Source organism: Vidua macroura, chromosome 16 (assembly GCF_024509145.1).
Source record: "Vidua macroura isolate BioBank_ID:100142 chromosome 16, ASM2450914v1, whole genome shotgun sequence".
Taxonomy (NCBI): domain Eukaryota; kingdom Metazoa; phylum Chordata; class Aves; order Passeriformes; family Viduidae; genus Vidua; species Vidua macroura.
The window spans coordinates 13605879-13623634 of record NC_071586.1 but is presented as its reverse complement, the minus strand read 5'-3'; the positions used below and the strand labels follow the sequence as shown (position 1 = coordinate 13623634).

General features: G+C 41.1%; 1 protein-coding gene across 4 annotated transcripts in view; it reads left to right on the top strand.

Moving 5' to 3' along the window:
• The window catches only part of SMURF1 (SMAD specific E3 ubiquitin protein ligase 1), a 45257-nt gene extending 28377 nt beyond the window's left edge, over positions 1-16880 (top strand). Inside the window, exons 6-18 of one of the 4 annotated variants that reach the window (XM_053992041.1) lie at positions 35-110; positions 431-669; positions 1444-1528; positions 3372-3518; positions 4614-4818; positions 5108-5211; positions 6670-6784; positions 7740-7918; positions 8752-8889; positions 9251-9371; positions 10855-11056; positions 11879-11954; positions 12606-16880. In XM_053992041.1, the coding sequence (XP_053848016.1) occupies positions 35-110; positions 431-669; positions 1444-1528; positions 3372-3518; positions 4614-4818; positions 5108-5211; positions 6670-6784; positions 7740-7918; positions 8752-8889; positions 9251-9371; positions 10855-11056; positions 11879-11954; positions 12606-12705 (1787 nt within the window). In that variant the 3' untranslated portion in view covers positions 12706-16880. Of the gene's footprint in view, positions 1-34; positions 111-415; positions 670-1443; positions 1529-3371; positions 3519-4613; positions 4819-5107; positions 5212-6669; positions 6785-7739; positions 7919-8751; positions 8890-9250; positions 9372-10854; positions 11057-11869; positions 11955-12605 lie in introns of all 4 variants that reach the window. The other 3 variants (XM_053992040.1, XM_053992038.1, XM_053992037.1) reach the window with 3 other exon arrangements.
• Positions 16881-17756: the final 876 nt, after the last annotated feature.

The window sequence follows — 17756 nt, the reverse complement described above, 5'->3', positions numbered from 1 at the left end:
TTTATTGACCTGAGTTTATGTTTTCTTCTTTCAGTCAGTTTACAGACACGGGACAGAATAGGCACAGGAGGTTCTGTAGTAGACTGCAGAGGGCTTTTGGAGAATGAAGGGTAAGGATTGTCTTCTTTGCACTTAATTAGAAAAATGGTCTGTGTGTAGAAAGACTGTGACTAACATTAGAAACTTAAGTATCAGTGTGACTACTACATTTTCTGGGAATGTGTATCAGGCAGTAAGGTTATTAGGCTAAACTCGGTAATACTCGATTTTTTTTGTTACCAGTGCTGAGAAATTTGGGTATAAAAACGTCAGGAAAATGGCACCTCTTGGGTTAAAAGTTGCAGCACTAGAAGTTGTGGGGAGAGCAAAACAGTTATTTCTGCATTCACTTCTCTTGTGATGGAAACTCTTGAAGTTTCCCCATTTTCAGAACGGTTTATGAAGATTCCGGGCCGGGGAGGCCGCTGAGCTGCTTCATGGAGGAGCCGGCGCCGTACACGGACACGACGGGAGCGGCGGGAGGAGGCGGCTGCCGCTTCCTGGAGTCTCCCAGCCAGGACCAGAGGCTCCAGGCCCAGCGGCTCCGCACCCCCGAGGTCAGAGCTCATGTACAGACACCTCAGAACAGGCCCCACGGCCACCAGTCACCTGAGCTACCTGAAGGCTACGGTGAGTGTCCCCCAGCTGGAAAACTGGAAGGGTTTCGTTTATCCGAAGACGTCGCAAAAATTTTCTCCCCTTTTAACGCATCGAGGTGTTTTGCCTGTTGGAACAAGCAGGGTCCATGTGCGTCTCATTCTGCGTTTTGGAAAAGGAACTAAGTGCAGATGGGAGTTTGAGATTGGCTAATTAGCAGTTGGCTACGCCAGGATACACTGAGGGGTTGATGGTAAATTAAACATGAGGTTGTGGTATGATGCTGTTACAGAAAATTCACTGCTAATCTTGGCTGTGTATCTAGGGAGAGCAAATGTAAAGAGCTCTTTAAACTAGAGCAGTAATGCTATTTTTTCCTTCCCCCTTGGCATGTTGTGTAGGTTTGAACCCACATTTGAGAAGAGATCAGGAAAATATATAAAAGCAACAAAGAAACCAATAGTACAGAAGATTAGGGAGGATGGGATTAAGGAGAATTTAAACCTCAGGAAAGAGCACACCAAATCTAGGAGTAGAGAAATCTAGTTTGGGGGTTTGGATTGTCTCAAAATCTAACACTAAAAATACAACCTAAAACATGCTGGTGCATGGATCTGTGAGTTTCAAAAGAATGTTGAAATGTGTAGTCAGAGTAAATTTGTAAAGGGCAAAACAGTCCATGCTGCAAGAGATCAGTGTGATGGCTCCAGTACTTTCTCCTAGGATGAAAATACTCTAATATCTTTACACTGTTTATTTGTAATTTTTTAAAGATTTGTAATTTAGAATAATCTTCCTTTTTTATAGAGCAAAGAACAACGGTACAGGGACAGGTTTATTTTTTGCACACACAGACTGGAGTGAGCACGTGGCACGACCCAAGGATACCAAGGTATGAATTTATAGTTAAAAGTCTGGGGAGTTTGGTGTGTATTTGTGTGGCAGGATGCTGGATTTATAAGAGCAAAAATCTATTAATTCTGTCTGAATTTAAAGGGAGAGCTCCCAGCAGAGGAATAGTTTGGCATGTTTCTAGTTACCTTTTCACTTAACATTAAGGATTACTGTTTTTGAAAGAAAGAATTATTTACTTGAGAATCATGTAAAAACAAAAAGCAAAAAAATATGTAGCCCTTCAGGAATTCCTGTTAGACAAATTCTTCCTAAAATGTTGACTGGTTTTGGTGAAGCTACAAATTTCTGAATCTTGCCTACTTTTTTTTTTTTTTTTTTTGAAAACAGTTTGGACTGCAAATTGAAGAAAAAACTGACTTCTTTCTTAAAATAATTGTTTCATGAATATTCAGCTTGTAACTTTTGTTTTATTAGTGCTCACTTGTGTATAACTGAAGGAGAGATTACTTGTTATCTTTAAATTTGAAATGGTTTGAGGTTTTTGTGCTTTAGGCCAGTAATTTGCAGCTAGAAAATTTGAATCCTTCACATGATTAATTTAGTAAAGCCTCTTTAAACCTTAACCTGCAGTTAATCCAGGTCTTTGTGAGTGAGGTCTGGTGCTCTTCCTGAGTAGCTCTGAATCTGGGCTGTTTCATGGGCCACCTGCACACCAGATTCAGGAGTGAAGTTTGTAACTCTCAGCTGCTGCACTGCCTGGATAATAGAGGAATGTGGTACAGGATATTAGAAAAATGATACAAAGTAGTACAGGCAGAAGTGGTGATAAAAGCTCAGTGTATGGAAGGAAATGAAAAACAAAGCTGAGAGAGAGAGAGAAAATAGCTGATTTTAGATTAGCTGGTATTGTTGGAAGAAAAAATGACAGTGGTTGTTCTTTTGTGTCAGTCATGTCAGGCTTGTGTGCCCAGAGCCTTGTGTCTTCTTCAAGTGATGCTGGTCACCCTAAGGGAAGGTGCTGCTGCTCCTCTCCCCAGATCTTTGAGCCAGGGTTTCAGGAGCAGCAGTGGAACTGAACACAGCAGTGTTTTGTGAGTCACAGGTCACACCTATTTTAGTTAAAGGTGACTTTTGTGCTACCAGCTTGTGGTGCAAAAACCTAACCTTGGCATGAGGCAGAGCTGTAGGTTAAAACTTGCTGTAATCAGATCTCTGCAGGACTTTCAGCTGCACAGCTGATCACAGCAAATGGTCCCAACCATAATCTCCTTTAAGGAGCCTAACAAGGGCTTGTCTGTCTGCCTGTGTGTCCCCTTGGCATATACTCACTGTGACACTAAGGCACCTTCAGTGTACAAAGCTTTTCTACCTTTCTAAAGCCTCTCAATTAACTCATTTATACAAATGTTGCATGGTTTGATTTAGGTGAGTAATTCATGGAGTGGTGTCTTCAACTCTGAATCCATGCCAGCTGTCTAAAGAATACTTTACTCAACAATAGGTTTTCTGCCTAAAAATAATCTTCATGTTTCCTTCCTTCCTTTTCTTGCCACTCTTGGTGTTTTTTTCAGTTAAGTGGCTGGAGCTTTAGGTATTTTCAATCTTTTTAGATGTAAATACATTCTATGTATTGAATTCAGACACTGCCTGGAAGTGAGTGACTGCCTTTAGCAGCACTTAGAGTGATACCTGAAATATATCCAGGATGAAAGGCATGAGTGAATGTGTTAAAATACTTACTCTCAGTGATTTTTCAGTCAAATAGTCAGGATTCTAACCTTAACCTTATTAAAGAGGTGATTTTAATTTTTTAAGTGATCTTGGTATGTGGTTGCTTAACTTCAAATGTGCATTAACATCTTGTTTGTTTTGCACTTTAGAGACCTTAACAGTGTGAATTGTGATGAACTGGGACCTTTGCCTCCAGGCTGGGAAGTCAGAAGTACAGTTTCAGGAAGAATATATTTTGTAGATCATAACAACAGAACCACACAATTCACAGATCCACGACTACATCACATCATGAAGTAAGAGCTTTGCCTGATAAATAATTCCTGTCAAGTCTGGGAGTCATGAGGGGCTGAAACTCTGAATGATAATTAGGGAACAGAGGCAGCCAGTGCTGTAGTCAGGGTCCAAGCATTGGTTCTCCATGCTGGTTTTATCCAAGTTTTTTTGCTGAGACTCTTCAGAAGGGTTTTTACTCTGCTTTGCACAGTTCTGGAGTTGCTGGGGTGTGGGGTAGAGAGTCTGCCAGGGGTTCCCCAGCAGTCAGCTCATGCCTGTCTGGATGAGCAGTTCTAGCTCTCTGCTGGCTGTTCTGGATCTGGACTAACTTCATGCTCCCCTGATCTCCAGACAATGGGAATATAAAGCCAGCTGGAGTCTGGTCAATGGGTGCTGTGCACAGCCAGTTTGGGTTTAGCAGGATTTGGTAAGCTCAAGTTCTGCATCATGGAAAGGCAGCTGAACTGTTGTGGAACTGACCCTGGAAGCAGCCTGGCAGTGCTGCTTATGCACAAGGCCAGACTTTTTCCTGTGCCAGCCAGGGAATCTCTGCATCTAAAAAAGATTTTCTCCACAACCCAAATAAAGCATTGATGGATAAGGATAGTTGAGTGTATGAATCTGCAACTATTTGGGACAAGTATATCTTTCTCTCTTAAAAACCATAGATGCAATATTTTTACTGTGTTAGGAATCCCCAGCCTCATTCTGCTTGAAGCTGGAATAAAATCAGTTGCAGTTGTTAGACAGTTCCCTTTATAAAGCTGTTGTTTGTTCCATTAGAGATCTGTTTCCATATTGCACTCTTGAAAGTTCTCTCTTTGTGGGAGAATACCACACAAACTTTAATTACTGCTCAATCAGCAATCATGCCCCAGAGCTTTCTACAGTGCTTTGCCATATGAAAACAGTTCAAAAATGCTGAAACTCTTTAAGTGTCTGTGTTCCTTACATCCCTGAATGTAATGTAAAGATGGTACAGAAGTATGCAGCTGAATACACATTTCATTCCATGTTCCTCTTAGAGAGGCTTAATAATTTCTGCCATCATTGTTTTACGTATTCCTTATTGTTATGTGTCTAGAATAAGTATTGTCTTTTTTTTTTTCTCCAAGCCATCAATGCCAGCTAAAAGAGCCCACCCAGCAACCTCTACCAGCTCCAAATGAGGGGTCACTGGAAGAGGGTGAGGAGTTGCCTGCACAGAGATATGAAAGAGACTTGGTACAAAAGTTGAAAGTTCTTAGACACGAGCTCTCTCTTCAGCAACCTCAGGCTGGTCACTGTCGCATTGAAGTATCCAGAGAGGAAATATTTGAGGTATTTGATTGATTTTTTTTACTGCTAACAGCAGCTTTTGTCACTGAGGAGTTAAGTAAAACTGATCACTGATTATAACAACTTTGCTTCACAAGGATTCACCACATTACACAGTTGTTGTTGAAATTTGCTTCAGGTTAGCACTCAAACAGAGTCGTGTTTTCTGTAGTTCAGTAACAATCTGTGTATTACAGAAATGCAGAAATCTTAATTATGGTATTAGAGAAATCTTAATGGACTTAATTATAGGAAGGAAATAAAACAGCTAATTGTACAAATGCACATACAGGAATCCTATCGTCAGATAATGAAGATGAGGCCAAAGGACTTGAAAAAGAGGCTTATGGTGAAATTCCGAGGAGAGGAGGGCCTGGATTATGGAGGAGTAGCAAGGTGAGATTTTGGGGGTTTTCTGACACCTCTTAACTGTAAAGTTGCCCTTTAAGTGCCCTGTGGTTGCTACCATCCCCTTTGAAGTTACCTGTTAATGTCATAGTTAATTATTTGTGGTCTAGTTTATAGACAGTGGCTGTAGCTTCACTCTTTATATGGTATGTTGGAAAGTGGAAGCTTGTGATTTAACAGTTGTCCCACTGCAAGTTATGAAAGTGTGATCAGCTCAAATTGTGAGGTCTCTCAGGGAGTGTAGAGCCTGAAGTCAGATCCAGATCACAGCAATGGTTTTGTTAAACACACCTCTCTGATTTCCCACAAATGGATTGCAGGAGGGTTCCTTTTTGTGATGTCTCAGCTGCATTCAGGAGAGTTCTCTGATTTGTTGGAGCGGGAGTGGAGATGAATTAATCCTAAACAAAAGCTAAAATTTCAGCAAGGACTTGCCTCTCTCTTAAAAATGACAATAATTCCCTGCAGGTTGCATCAGATCTGAAATTCAGGAGCTGATTTAGCATCACTGTAAAAACGCTCACCTGGTGGCTCAGAGTTGTGTAAATTCACAGAGAAGTTTCTCAAATCCACAAAAGCTGCCCACTTAGGTGTCTTTCAGCGATCAATCCCTGGACAAAGGAAAGAAGCTGGAACATTCTGAGCTGCCTTACCAAAGGCAACCTTGGGTTTCACCACTGTTGACATCTTGTTACCCTGATGCCTTTCATAATTGCCCATTAGTTGCAACTGACTCTTCCAGATCCGTACAGCTCCACTTCTAAGCATTACAATTGATAGTTCTCTCCAAATATTTTGGACCTGGGAAGGGTGTCCAAATTTAACAACAAAGGGGTATTTGTCATGGTGACTTGGAAGGTCAGAAATAGCTTTAGTTGTGCTCCTGTCCTTGTGTGTGACCAACGTGAGAGAATTTACCCAACCCCTCCTTTTAATGCACTTGGTCTCTGTCCCTTCTGGCCTCTGCTGAAAGCAGTCACCAAGCTGGCAGAAAAACAGCTTTTCTAAAGATCCCCAGCAATTGAGCTGATTCTAATCAACAGATTTTTTTTATTTCCTTATAATGTACAGGTTGCAGAGAAGCAGATCTTGTAGGCTCCAAATAGCTGAACTCTGTACAAAGGCAGGATTTTTTTGGAAGTGTGGCCTCTTCAGACTCAATTAGTTGATGGCATTGTCTAACAGCTTGATGTAGCTTCTCTAATTGATGTTAATCCCTTCAGTGCTTCTAAACTAAACCAAGTCTGCCCTGAGTGGAGTAGGACATTGTGGAGTTTTAATACACCCTTTTGGTCTACAAATGGAAGGCAGCAAAAGAGGCTCTGATTTTGAAATAAGCATTCCATAACTGATCAATCACAATAATTGTGTTGTTTAAAACTTAAGTGCAACTTGCAGTCTTCTAAATTTGTTGTTGGGTGTTTGGTTGTTTTTTTTTTTTGGCAGAGAGTGGTTGTATTTACTGTGCCATGAAATGTTGAATCCCTACTATGGACTCTTCCAGTACTCCACAGATAATATTTACATGCTGCAAATCAATCCAGACTCTTCTATCAATCCTGTAAGTACTATTACTATTACTAGTAATTACTATTCTCAGTAATATTCCTATTTTAAGAGATGTCCTCTGCAGTTTCTTACAGCTGTTCTTCCACAAGAAGAGTCTAAACTGCAGGGTAAATTGCAATAAGAAGGTGTTAATGTCTTATATTTATATAGTAAGAAGCAGAGGGGTTTTGTTCAGAAATTAAAAGCATGACAGCCTTTGATAAATACCTGATTTCTATGAGACTCCTCAGTACTGATTGGTTTGCACAGACATTCTGAGAAGACAAGACTGATGAAATTCATCTTCACTGTGAGCACAGGTGGTTGTGCACACAGCATTACATTCCCAGCAGTGCCACCCCATGACTTTTAGGGATGTATCCCTTGCTTGCCCTTTCTCACTACCCTCCTGGGCTTACTTTCTCTCTTACTGGAGGATTTGTATTGATGCAGACCCTAAAAGGAGCAGCAGTTCTGTATTAGTAGAGGGAATTCTATCTGACATGACATTTCCTGACATTTACACTGGAAGATGAGGGAGGTGGATTGGAAGAATGTTAACCATTGGACTTACACCTCAGCTTTCAAAAGTTAGTTTAAAAGGAACATAAAAGAAATGAAGGAAACAAGCACATTGCTTCCTCAAGAGTACATACATTTGGATGGTTAAACAAAGAATAAATGAATTTGTGTGGAATCCTCATCTGGAGGTTTCATGGGGATTTTTTTTTTCCAAGTTTTTCCCTTTGAGAGGTCTAGAGACTTGAATCCAATTTATTAATCAGGTAATACACAGAGACTTGTTCAAGGTTTTTAATGATGAAATGCTTTGGTTTTGGTTATGTTGTGAGGAATATTGGTGGTTGATTTTGCCCAAAGGGCTGCAGGTAACTTACACAGAACAAACCACCGAGGGTGCCACAAGATGTCAGTGTCTTCCCAAGCCTGATTCTCCTCTCTCCCTGCAGGACCATTTGTCTTATTTCCATTTTGTTGGTCGGATAATGGGTTTGGCTGTGTTCCATGGACACTATATCAACGGGGGGTTCACAGTTCCCTTTTACAAACAGCTGCTGGGGAAGCCCATCCAGCTCTCCGATCTGGAATCTGTTGACCCAGAATTACACAAAAGTTTAGTCTGGATCTTGTAAGTACTGAATTTAGCAATTGTCTCACTGTAGAGAAAATGGGGTAGAGTTTGTTGGCAATAGTGAGATGCTTTAGACAAAGAGTTTGCAAAAATCTTTTTATGATGGCTGTCTGTACAAAGTTATTAAACTATTCTTAATATATCAAAGGTACTTGAGGAAAAGTTCTCATTGCAAACTCTCCTTGCAATAAAGTAGATACGAAATCATTGAAAGTTGCATGGGCATGGTAGAATATCACTATCAAAATCCAAACTCAGGACAGACATCTCAAGGGAAGTACAGCCTTCTTCAAAAGAAAGCCAAATCTGATTAAAATGAAAATAAATGGAAGTAATTTGGGCTTCTGTATGCTTACAGAACAAGATCCAGCATTCAGCATAGCTTTGGGACTCTGGAACTGCTTTGCATTATCTCAATTTCTTTTCCTAAATGCTATTTTGAATTTTGTATTTAAAGAAGTTACTGATTATGAAGTTCTGTATGTATGATCTCTTCTGTGCTTCAGATATGTGACAGCAGATCAGATTCTTGCTGGGTGTATATATATATATATGTGTGTGTGTGTATGTATTTCTGTATATAGGGTTTTATCCAGTATCCTGAGTTCTGTTAGAATTAGATGAATATCCCATATCTGATCAGGCTCTTCAACATGCACTAAACCAAACAGAAGTTGGTGATGGTGGCAATATTCCTCTAGTGTGTGAAATGCAGGTGGCAACTAAGATTTAGCCTGAAGACTACCTAGGTGTTCAAATAACTGTCAGCATCACTACTGAGAGTTAGCAATATGCCAAAAATGCTGAGTTTACCCTCTGTGCATTGGCAGAGAGAACGATATCACACCAGTCCTGGACCATACGTTCTGTGTGGAACACAACGCCTTCGGGAGGATTTTACAGCACGAACTCAAACCAAATGGCAGGAATATTCCAGTGACAGAAGAGAACAAGAAGGAATATGTCAGGTATTGCAAACAGAAATATGTCCTGCAAATGGTGTAGGAAGAGGGTAGTAAACAATTTTTGTATATAGTGGAACTAAGGAAAAATAAGTATTTTGGGTGGAAGCTCCTGAGTCATAAATGACATGAATGTTTTCACTGGAAGACCTGGGAAGATGAAGTTCTGAGTGGTATTTTGTTTTTTCCATTGATGGTGCAATAATTATTTGGTGAGGAAAAAGGAATGGATAAGCACTTCTTTCATAATACAAAATGTATGTATTAAAACAAAGTCCTCTGTAAAATGAGCATTTTTCAAGTCTGCTGTGAAAATCCCAGTGCTGTCCAGCTCATCACCCCTGACTTCTTCCTTCCTCCCCCACAGGTTGTATGTGAACTGGCGGTTCATGAGAGGAATAGAGGCACAGTTCCTGGCTCTGCAGAAAGGTTTTAATGAACTTATTCCTCAACATCTCCTTAAGCCTTTTGACCAGAAAGAACTTGAGGTATGTTTTATCCACATGGATTATTCTGTAATTTGTTTGATCCACAGTCAAGCACTGATTTAAAAAACAAACATAAAACAAGCAAAACAAACAAAACACAAAACTTATTCCCTTCTATGTACCAGAGAGCTGAGTATTTGTTTAACCAAACCCTCTTAGGTTTATTCTAGACATTCTTTGGGTTGATACTATTGAGAGGGCTACTTAAACAGGGAAAAACAAATACACCGTGGTTTCTATCCAAGGACTAATGCTCAAGGCAGGTGGGCTGAGAAGGAGGAAACACTGCAAGTTTGAGGAATTGTTGGCAAGACCAGACACGTTATTTATACCAGAACCTGTTTTGTTCAGTAACTTTTCATGCATGGCTGTTTCTGTTTGCACACAGGAATTAGTTTGCAGAAGTAGAAGAGCTGAGCATATAGAAAAGAAATTAATTTGTCTTCTTATCAAATCCTGAGGTGCACAAAGCTACTTCTTCAAATAGTTCCTGTTACAGCAATTTTTCCTCTGGTTTTGCTTCCTAGAAAAAATAAGGCAACCTGTGGAATATTCACCATTTGTGGTTTAGAAAGCTCTAGCTTTGTGCTAGTCAGTCATGCATTTTGGTTAATCCCACAAAGTTCTTGCATTCCATTTGCTTAAAAAGGTAGATTAAAAATCCATTATTCAAAAAAAATTTGAATACTCTCCACATCAGGACAGTCACAACTCCCCTAATGATGTGAGCAGCTGTAAGTGGGTGCTATCTTGGTGGCACAACAAGACAGCTGCTAAAGGGCAGCTCTCAGCAATGGAATCCTTACTGTGGAATATTATGGGAAATTTAAAATACAACACACGTTTTCTTTGTGAACTTTGCTCTGTGCCATTTATTTGTTGTTGCCAGAGGAGGTGGTTAAATGCATGGCCAGCAGCAACTTCCTTTTTTTAACCTGGTGTCATGTGGAAAAGAGATTGAAGTGATATATCTGGTCTGTGTCAGAGATTCTCACAACTGGGGTCAAAAAAACAGATGAAAAGTTTCCGTAGTTCGTTGTGAAACAACAAAGCAACTCAGATGTTCCCATAAGCTGAGCAGGATTCCATTGTTGCTACTATTGACACCTCTAGGACAATCCTGCAGCAGGACAATGATGCTGTGCCACAGCCTTATTCCAAATCAGTGCTGTGCCCTCATAAAGCCAGGCTGTGCATTCCAGGGAGCACAGATTTAATAAAGCAAATCTTGCATGGGCTTCTGACTCTTAGTTGTTTGTGAAAGTTCTAATGCTGGTAAAGCACTGCTTGGGGTCAGTTTCATTGCAGTCAAACTGGAGAGATTTACTGCCAGTTCTGTACTGGTTTGGAAGGTTACCTTGCACCAAAAAGGTGGGTGAAGCACCTAAACAATGCCAGGCTTCATTACGTGGTTGGATTTGGTTTTATAACTGCAAACCTGAAATTACTCTGGACTTGAAAGCGCTTCCTAATCTTTTAACAGCTGATCATAGGAGGCCTGGATAAGATAGACCTGAATGACTGGAAGTCCAACACACGCCTAAAGCACTGCATGGCTGACAGCAACATTGTCAAGTGGTTCTGGCAAGCAGTGGAAACGTTTGATGAAGAAAGAAGGGCAAGGCTGCTGCAGTTCGTGACGGGCTCGACGCGTGTCCCACTTCAAGGTTTCAAGGCTTTACAAGGTGACTGATGTGGAGGCTGAGTTAGTCTGTGGTTGGAGAAAGGGATAAAAGTGGTGTGGTATTTCCAGGCCTCTTGTAAAATATCAGCATATTACTGGATAAGTCAAGCACTTGCAAACTTTAGAGCTTGAGAGCAGTTTTACATTTGTCAGCAGCAGCTGCTGCTGAACACTTTGGCTGTTGCTAATAGTGATGGAAGCTGGTGAATCTGTTACTGTGCAGTGCTTTGACTGCTGTCAATTTTGGCTTGTCAGTCTCCTACAGCTCTGTGCTCTGAGGTTCAAATCATTCCCTGCAAATATGCGCAGGGATATATGGCTGACTAAAGAACTTCTTCATGTGAGAATTGTATTCCCCTCAGTGTTCAGCAACAAACCATTAGCCTTTAAAGCAAATTTCTGAAAATTGCACGTTTTTATCAAAAATGTGGCAGTGTCCTTGGCTGTTCTGATCTCCTGATCACATTCCATTTGTTGGCTGACAGTAAATTGATGTTCAAAATTAAAATACTTGTTCTGTTTTACAAAGAAAACCTTCATGCACTTAAGTATTTTCATTTTTGATGGTGCAGCTTCATTAATATCAAATTTAGCAGCTTTCCAAAATACCAGACTGTAAAATGATTGCCACAAACAGCCTTATCTCTTCTGCCATCCCTGCATCAGCTGCAAATATCTCTACAGATTTAGCCTAGGACATACTTAGGCTTGCAGCTGGAACTGTAATTTCCTCTCTTGCCTTTTTATATGCAGCAAAATGTGTGTGTGTGAATGATGCTTTGTTGAAGTGCATTAACTAGAATGTCTGTCTAAGGTTCTACAGGCGCTGCAGGACCCAGACTGTTTACCATCCATTTAATAGATGCAAACACAGACAACCTTCCAAAAGCCCACACTTGGTAAGATGGAGACACTCTGCTTCTTCTCCCTTTGTCTTGATTTAAAGGAGTCATATCTGTCCTGGGCAGGGGTTAAGCATGTGATACATATGGAGGACTCCAAGAGTGCTCTGTTAGCTTGGATATATCCGTACTCTGCAGCCAGCAAAATAATTTGCCTTTCTTAAAGCTTGTCTTCTATACTATCTGTGGTTTTCATTTATTCCAGAGGTGATTATTCTGGGTAGTGAGATGTTTGTAAGTTTATTTCTTCATTACAAAGAAGTGTTGTCAGATGTCAAATGTTGGAAGCTCGTGCTGTTGCTGCAGTATAGGCATAGCCTGAGCCCTTGCACGTAAATCTCACTCCATCAGAGGCAGGAAATGGTGGCAGCAGCAGCAGACTGTCTGCAGGCAGGGCAGGGAGTGTGCTTGCCTGATGTGTTGCTTTTTCTTTGCAAGTCTCCTGCATCTGCCTCCTCCTCCTCATCCCAAACGCTGCCCTATTAAGCTGTGCATTCCTGCTGTAGAAATATGCAGAAATGTTTTTCATCTTTTTTCGTCACCGAGACAGCTGAGAGTTTTTACAATTTCTATCTATATGTAGCCTCTTTACATTTTCCCCCCAATAAGCACTTCAGATCCATCAGTGTTTTGTTACTTTCCCTGCAGCTTTAACCGGATCGACATTCCGCCTTACGAGTCATACGAGAAGCTTTATGAGAAGCTGTTGACAGCTGTGGAAGAGACGTGTGGGTTTGCTGTGGAATGAAAAAGCTACCAAAGGAAACAGATGCTAGCTCATGGACCACCAAATCAAAAGCTAGAAGAAGCTTGCTGTGAACTTCCTGCTAAGCTGTCTGAAACACCTGAACTCTGACAACTTAGAGATGGGGCTCTAAGATGTTTCCCTTAGGTCGCTGGTGGATTAGGGGGGGAGGGTCGGGGCTTTTCTTGGTGGTTCCCAACTCTATTTTCTCCCCTTTGTTACAAGAATCCCTTCCCTCTTCTTCTATCCCCCCTGAAATGAAATGCAGCCAAATTCAGCATTTGGCTTTGGTTACACAGGATATTCTGCTAGATTTGTAACACATATTGTGATAGGGTCAGCGACCTGTGGGGCTTTTTTAATAGGAGAATCAAAGTGTATTTGAGAATGAGCTTAATTTGCTGAGGACTTGAAACTGGTAGGTGCACCTGGTTAGTCTGTCTTAAATCAAGGTTGAGCCTTTGTAGAATCCAGCAGGTGCAAAGTGTCTGACTGGCACTAGAATTTGCATTGCACATTTTAAACATCTGTTTAAAAAGTAAACTTCTAGCAGAAAATACCTCCATATGAACACTTAACTGAAAGGTAAAGAAATCCAAGTTCTGCCTTAGCAGGAAGCTCCCAGTGGAAGCTGTGGCTCACCTTGAGAAAAGTGAAGGAATCTGGGACAGCTTAAACGGTATTGTATGATTTCTTTTTGGTTGCCCTGGCTGAAATCTAATTGTTTTGCACGTGAAAACAATTATTTCCTCCAGCAGAATTACTTTCCATCGTTTGTTCAGATGTAAGTACCTTGCAGAGAAGCCTTGTGAGGAGGAGACAGAGGATAAAAATCCATTCAATCCCAAAGCTGTGATTTCTGTGCCACTGTTTTACCCAAGATGTGTTTGTGTGACTTTAAATTCTAAGACTCACATGGAAATCACTAAAAGTCAAGTTAACAGAGCAAACTCCTGCTTCAGAGTTTTTGGCCTTGGGAAAGGTTTATTTGGAGATTGAGGTAAAAGGGAAACAATACAGTGAATACATTCTAAATGTTAGAGAAAGCTATTGGAAGAATTTATGACTTCAGTTATGTAGGGATGAAAATTTCTCCAGAGAGCCATAAGGCTATTTTTTCCAATATCTGAAACTAATATTAAAAGGTTTGTTCTCTAACACAGGGGCAACAAAAGCAAATCCAATACCTGAATGTCTTGATTTGAAACACAGGTGTCTGCTAAGGCAGGCAGAAGCCTCCCTTGTAATGGAAAATGTAACCCCCTTCCCTCCAAATTATTATAATTTTGAAATTAAGGGGCTTTCAGGCAAAGATATGAGAAATGGGAATAATGGCTCTTTACTAGTATATATATAACAAGGCAATAATACAGAAACACTGGCTTAAAGTGACAGAGTCAGGATAGGACCTGACACCCTGTTGGTCAGGGTGGTGGTGGCAGCCCAAATTAGTGCTGGCTGCAGTCCTGCTGAAGTGATAGATGTGGTTCTGTTGAAGCAGTGATCCTGTAGAAGAGTCTGGCCTTCCTCTGAAGGTCCAGTGGTAGTTGTGTGGCTCTTGTCCTCTGGGAATGCAGTAGGTAAGAGCTGCCTGTGGTGTTCCAAGTCTCAGATCATATCCAGGTAGGAATGCTTGGTTCCTCCCCCTGGCTGGAGCATCTCACAATGGGTGATGTCATTTTATGAGTCACGAATTGAGGCTTAATGGTCCAGAAGATAATTCCCCCAGAGGGAGTTATCAGGGATGTGTCATGGAAGAGATAAAGAATACTGCCCCACTTGGTTTTAAAAGATTGTGATAGAATACATACTTTTGGTTACATCTTACATTGTAACCTAAGACACTCAATCACTAACATTTTTCCAGTTGGCACACCAAGATGAGACAGTATTTTAACAAATAACATGGCTTCAGAGAGACCCAGTTATCTATCAAACATGTCTAAACTTAAGCAGGCTTGCTTGTATAGGATTTTTTTTTCTTTGGCAAGCCTGATTTTTAGGGAGATTCATGATTGAACCACTTAACAGATGTTATGTTAATGGAATAGTGCATTGAAATTCAGCTGTGGGTAAGAGACTGTCCTTAGGAGATGTCTACTGGAATACTTCTATTTTGTCTTTTTATTTAATTGCATTTGGTAATAGCTTTAAACTGTGATAGGATAGAAAGTAGACACTTGTCAAAACCTGGCATCTTTCTCTGTTTTGTTTGTTTGTGGTTTTCTTTTTGCCATTGACCATAATTCTTGTGATTGGTTGTCAGGAGTCGCATCGGAGGTGTAAAATTGTACCATATTGTGAGATTTGCACAGGGTGGCTAAAGATGCTCATCCTGCAGGACTGTACAGGAGAGGCATGTTCAGCCCCCTGTTCTGTAGGGATCTTTTGGCACTTGGAGACCAGTTTCTGCAGTTCTGGTTGTTGGGATGTGCAGCAGTTGGCAGACAGCATCCCTACAGTTCCAGGCTGAGTAGCAGAGTCCCCACAACCCTGGATTTTCTAAATTGCTTTGAAGTCAAACCTGTTCATAGAGTGTATTTAATCCTTTCAGTACGTTTGAATGTGCAATAAACCAGTCAGATAGGAAAAATGCAAAACGGATTATTGCCCAAAAGCTTTGCATGCAGTCTCATGTGGGTTTTTCACTGAAAGAAGTGTAAAAAAAACCCAAAAACCCAGATACTAAAGTCCACCCCTAATAAAAATCCTGTCACACCTGCAGCACAACTGGCTCAGTACAAACCAAGTGAGGTGAAGGGAAAGGCCCCTGATTTGGAGATCTATAGGTCAAGTAGCTTTATGTCAACAACCCAGTTGACATAAGATAGTTCCTAATGTCTTTGCTAGGTCAGTGTTTTATTGAATGCACAAAATAAGAATAGGCAAGGATTGTTGTTTCAAAAAGTCCGTCTGTTTTTTGCTGTATTTAAAAGCCCTTGTCAAGGTACCTCCTCCGTGCTGACAGTCACGAGAATAGGGCACTGTCTTTTAAATTATTTCAGTTCTCTTTTCAACAGCTTCACCACCTCTCCCGTCGTGTTGTCTTTGCAATTTTGTGCCACTTCAGTGATGACAAAGACATTTTTTGTCTTGTTCTCTACGTGCATTTGAGGCAGGCCTTAAAGCTGGTTGGGTGAATGGAGGAACAGCAAGGAGTGAGGCAGAATGCCTTTGGAGCCATGGGCTGTTCTTCCTGTGCCCACTTCCAAGGCCAGGGAAGGACAAAATGCCAACAGGAGTTAGCATGGCTTGAGCCAGTGGCTCTCAGAGGTCTGGGATAACCTCAGCTGTCTGAATTTGTGTCCATTCCCACTCGGTCTGCCAGCACTTGAACTTGGTTGTTACTTCTCAAACTTGCCCAAAGAAAACCATCGAGTCCCGTGTTCATGTTGTCATTCCACGTTCCACCGTGTGCGCGGACACTCTTGGATCTGACCCGAAGGAAATACAAGGTACAGCGTGTCTGTCATTCCTGTCCCACGGCAAACCCCGCAGCTGCTCCATCAGCCGTGCCCTGATACTGCTCCTCAGCCTCTACTCTACGCTCAGGGATGTAGGAAACCACCACTCTGCTCGTGCGTTCCAGCGGGAAGAAACGAGACTGTTGGATGGGTGGGAGTGTTCACTTGGGCATTACGTTAGACGAGAGCCTGCTCCAAAAGGCTGCTCGAAGCTCCAGGCGGTGCCATCAGCTCAGCAGTTTGTCCTCAGTTCAAGTCGAGGTGGTTGTAAAATCCAACAGATTTTGTAAATTACTGATCCAGCCACCAGGCCCTCTGGAGCCAGTGCCCGGGTTCGGGGCCGTGTGGCACAGCAAATTCCCAGAAACACAGTATGGATCTGGTTTTAATCTGTTAATTTTTTTTTTTTTTTTGTGTTGTTGTTGTTCCTCAACCACTTTATAATGTATTTTTTTAATTTATTATTTTGTAATGTCATGTTTAAGTATTGCTGCTATCCTTGTTATTCTTCCCACTGTTTTTATTGCAGATTTATTTTGTGGAAGTTGTACACTAATGTTTCATTTTATGTCTAAATCAAAGTATTTAAGGAAATACTAGTTCTATTTAATGTGGTTATGGAACCAGCTGGAATAAACAGTGATTGTATAGTAGGCTGGACCCAGGAGGTCATGTTCATTTTTGTTACATATGCAATAAACTCACAACTTTAAACTCTTGGTATCCACTGTTTTGTTTGTTAAAATATTTGTGGGAATCAGAGGAAAAGAGTGGACAAAGTATCAAAATGCAGCTGATTTAACAGATCTGTATGGACTGCCCAGATGAAAGTCCTCCTCTGCAGGGAGAACATTTGTTTCATTAATTCACCTTAATCTATTTCCCTTCTTATTTTATTACTTGTCCTGATACTTTAACTAAACCTCAATTTGCAGAAAGAAACTGTAATCTCCCCCTTAATGAAAGCTGGAGAAAGATACACTAATGTTGATGAATCCTTGCTTTCCTGTTTGGGTTTTTTTTTGTTGTTGTTGTTTTTGGTTTTTTTTTGTTTTGGTTTGTTTTTTTGGTTTTTTTTTGGTTTTGTTTGTTGGTTTGTTTGGGTTTTTTTTGTTTTTTTTCTGTAATTACTGCTTCTTTGCAAGTGGAGAAGGACAGGAGCAAGTCCGAGGAGGGTGCTCAGAGTTGGTGTGTGCTGCAGCAGTGCCTTCCCTCCCTGATGCTGAAAGCTGGGCCATAATTTGGTTTAATAAATAAATAAAAAAGGAGGGAGTACAAATAAAATGCTTTTTTGTTCTTTGAGTAATTTCACAAGATGAACAAATGACCGGGGAGCTGCTGCAGCCCAGCCCTCGTGTCAGCCAGCGGCAGGGACTGAACAGATTTCATTACCTGGAGCAGGAAATCGTGTCAGTCCTTCAGTGCTCTGTCACCCACTGACACTGCTGTTTTCTTTAATAAATACTTTTTGTCAAGTTTTCCTGATTTCTGCTTTCCTTTTGGTGCTAAGAGAGAGGAGGATCCCTGGAGCCTGCTCCAGTGGGCGTGCTGTGCTGTAAAGGGGCTGCTCCAGGACTTCTCTACGACGTG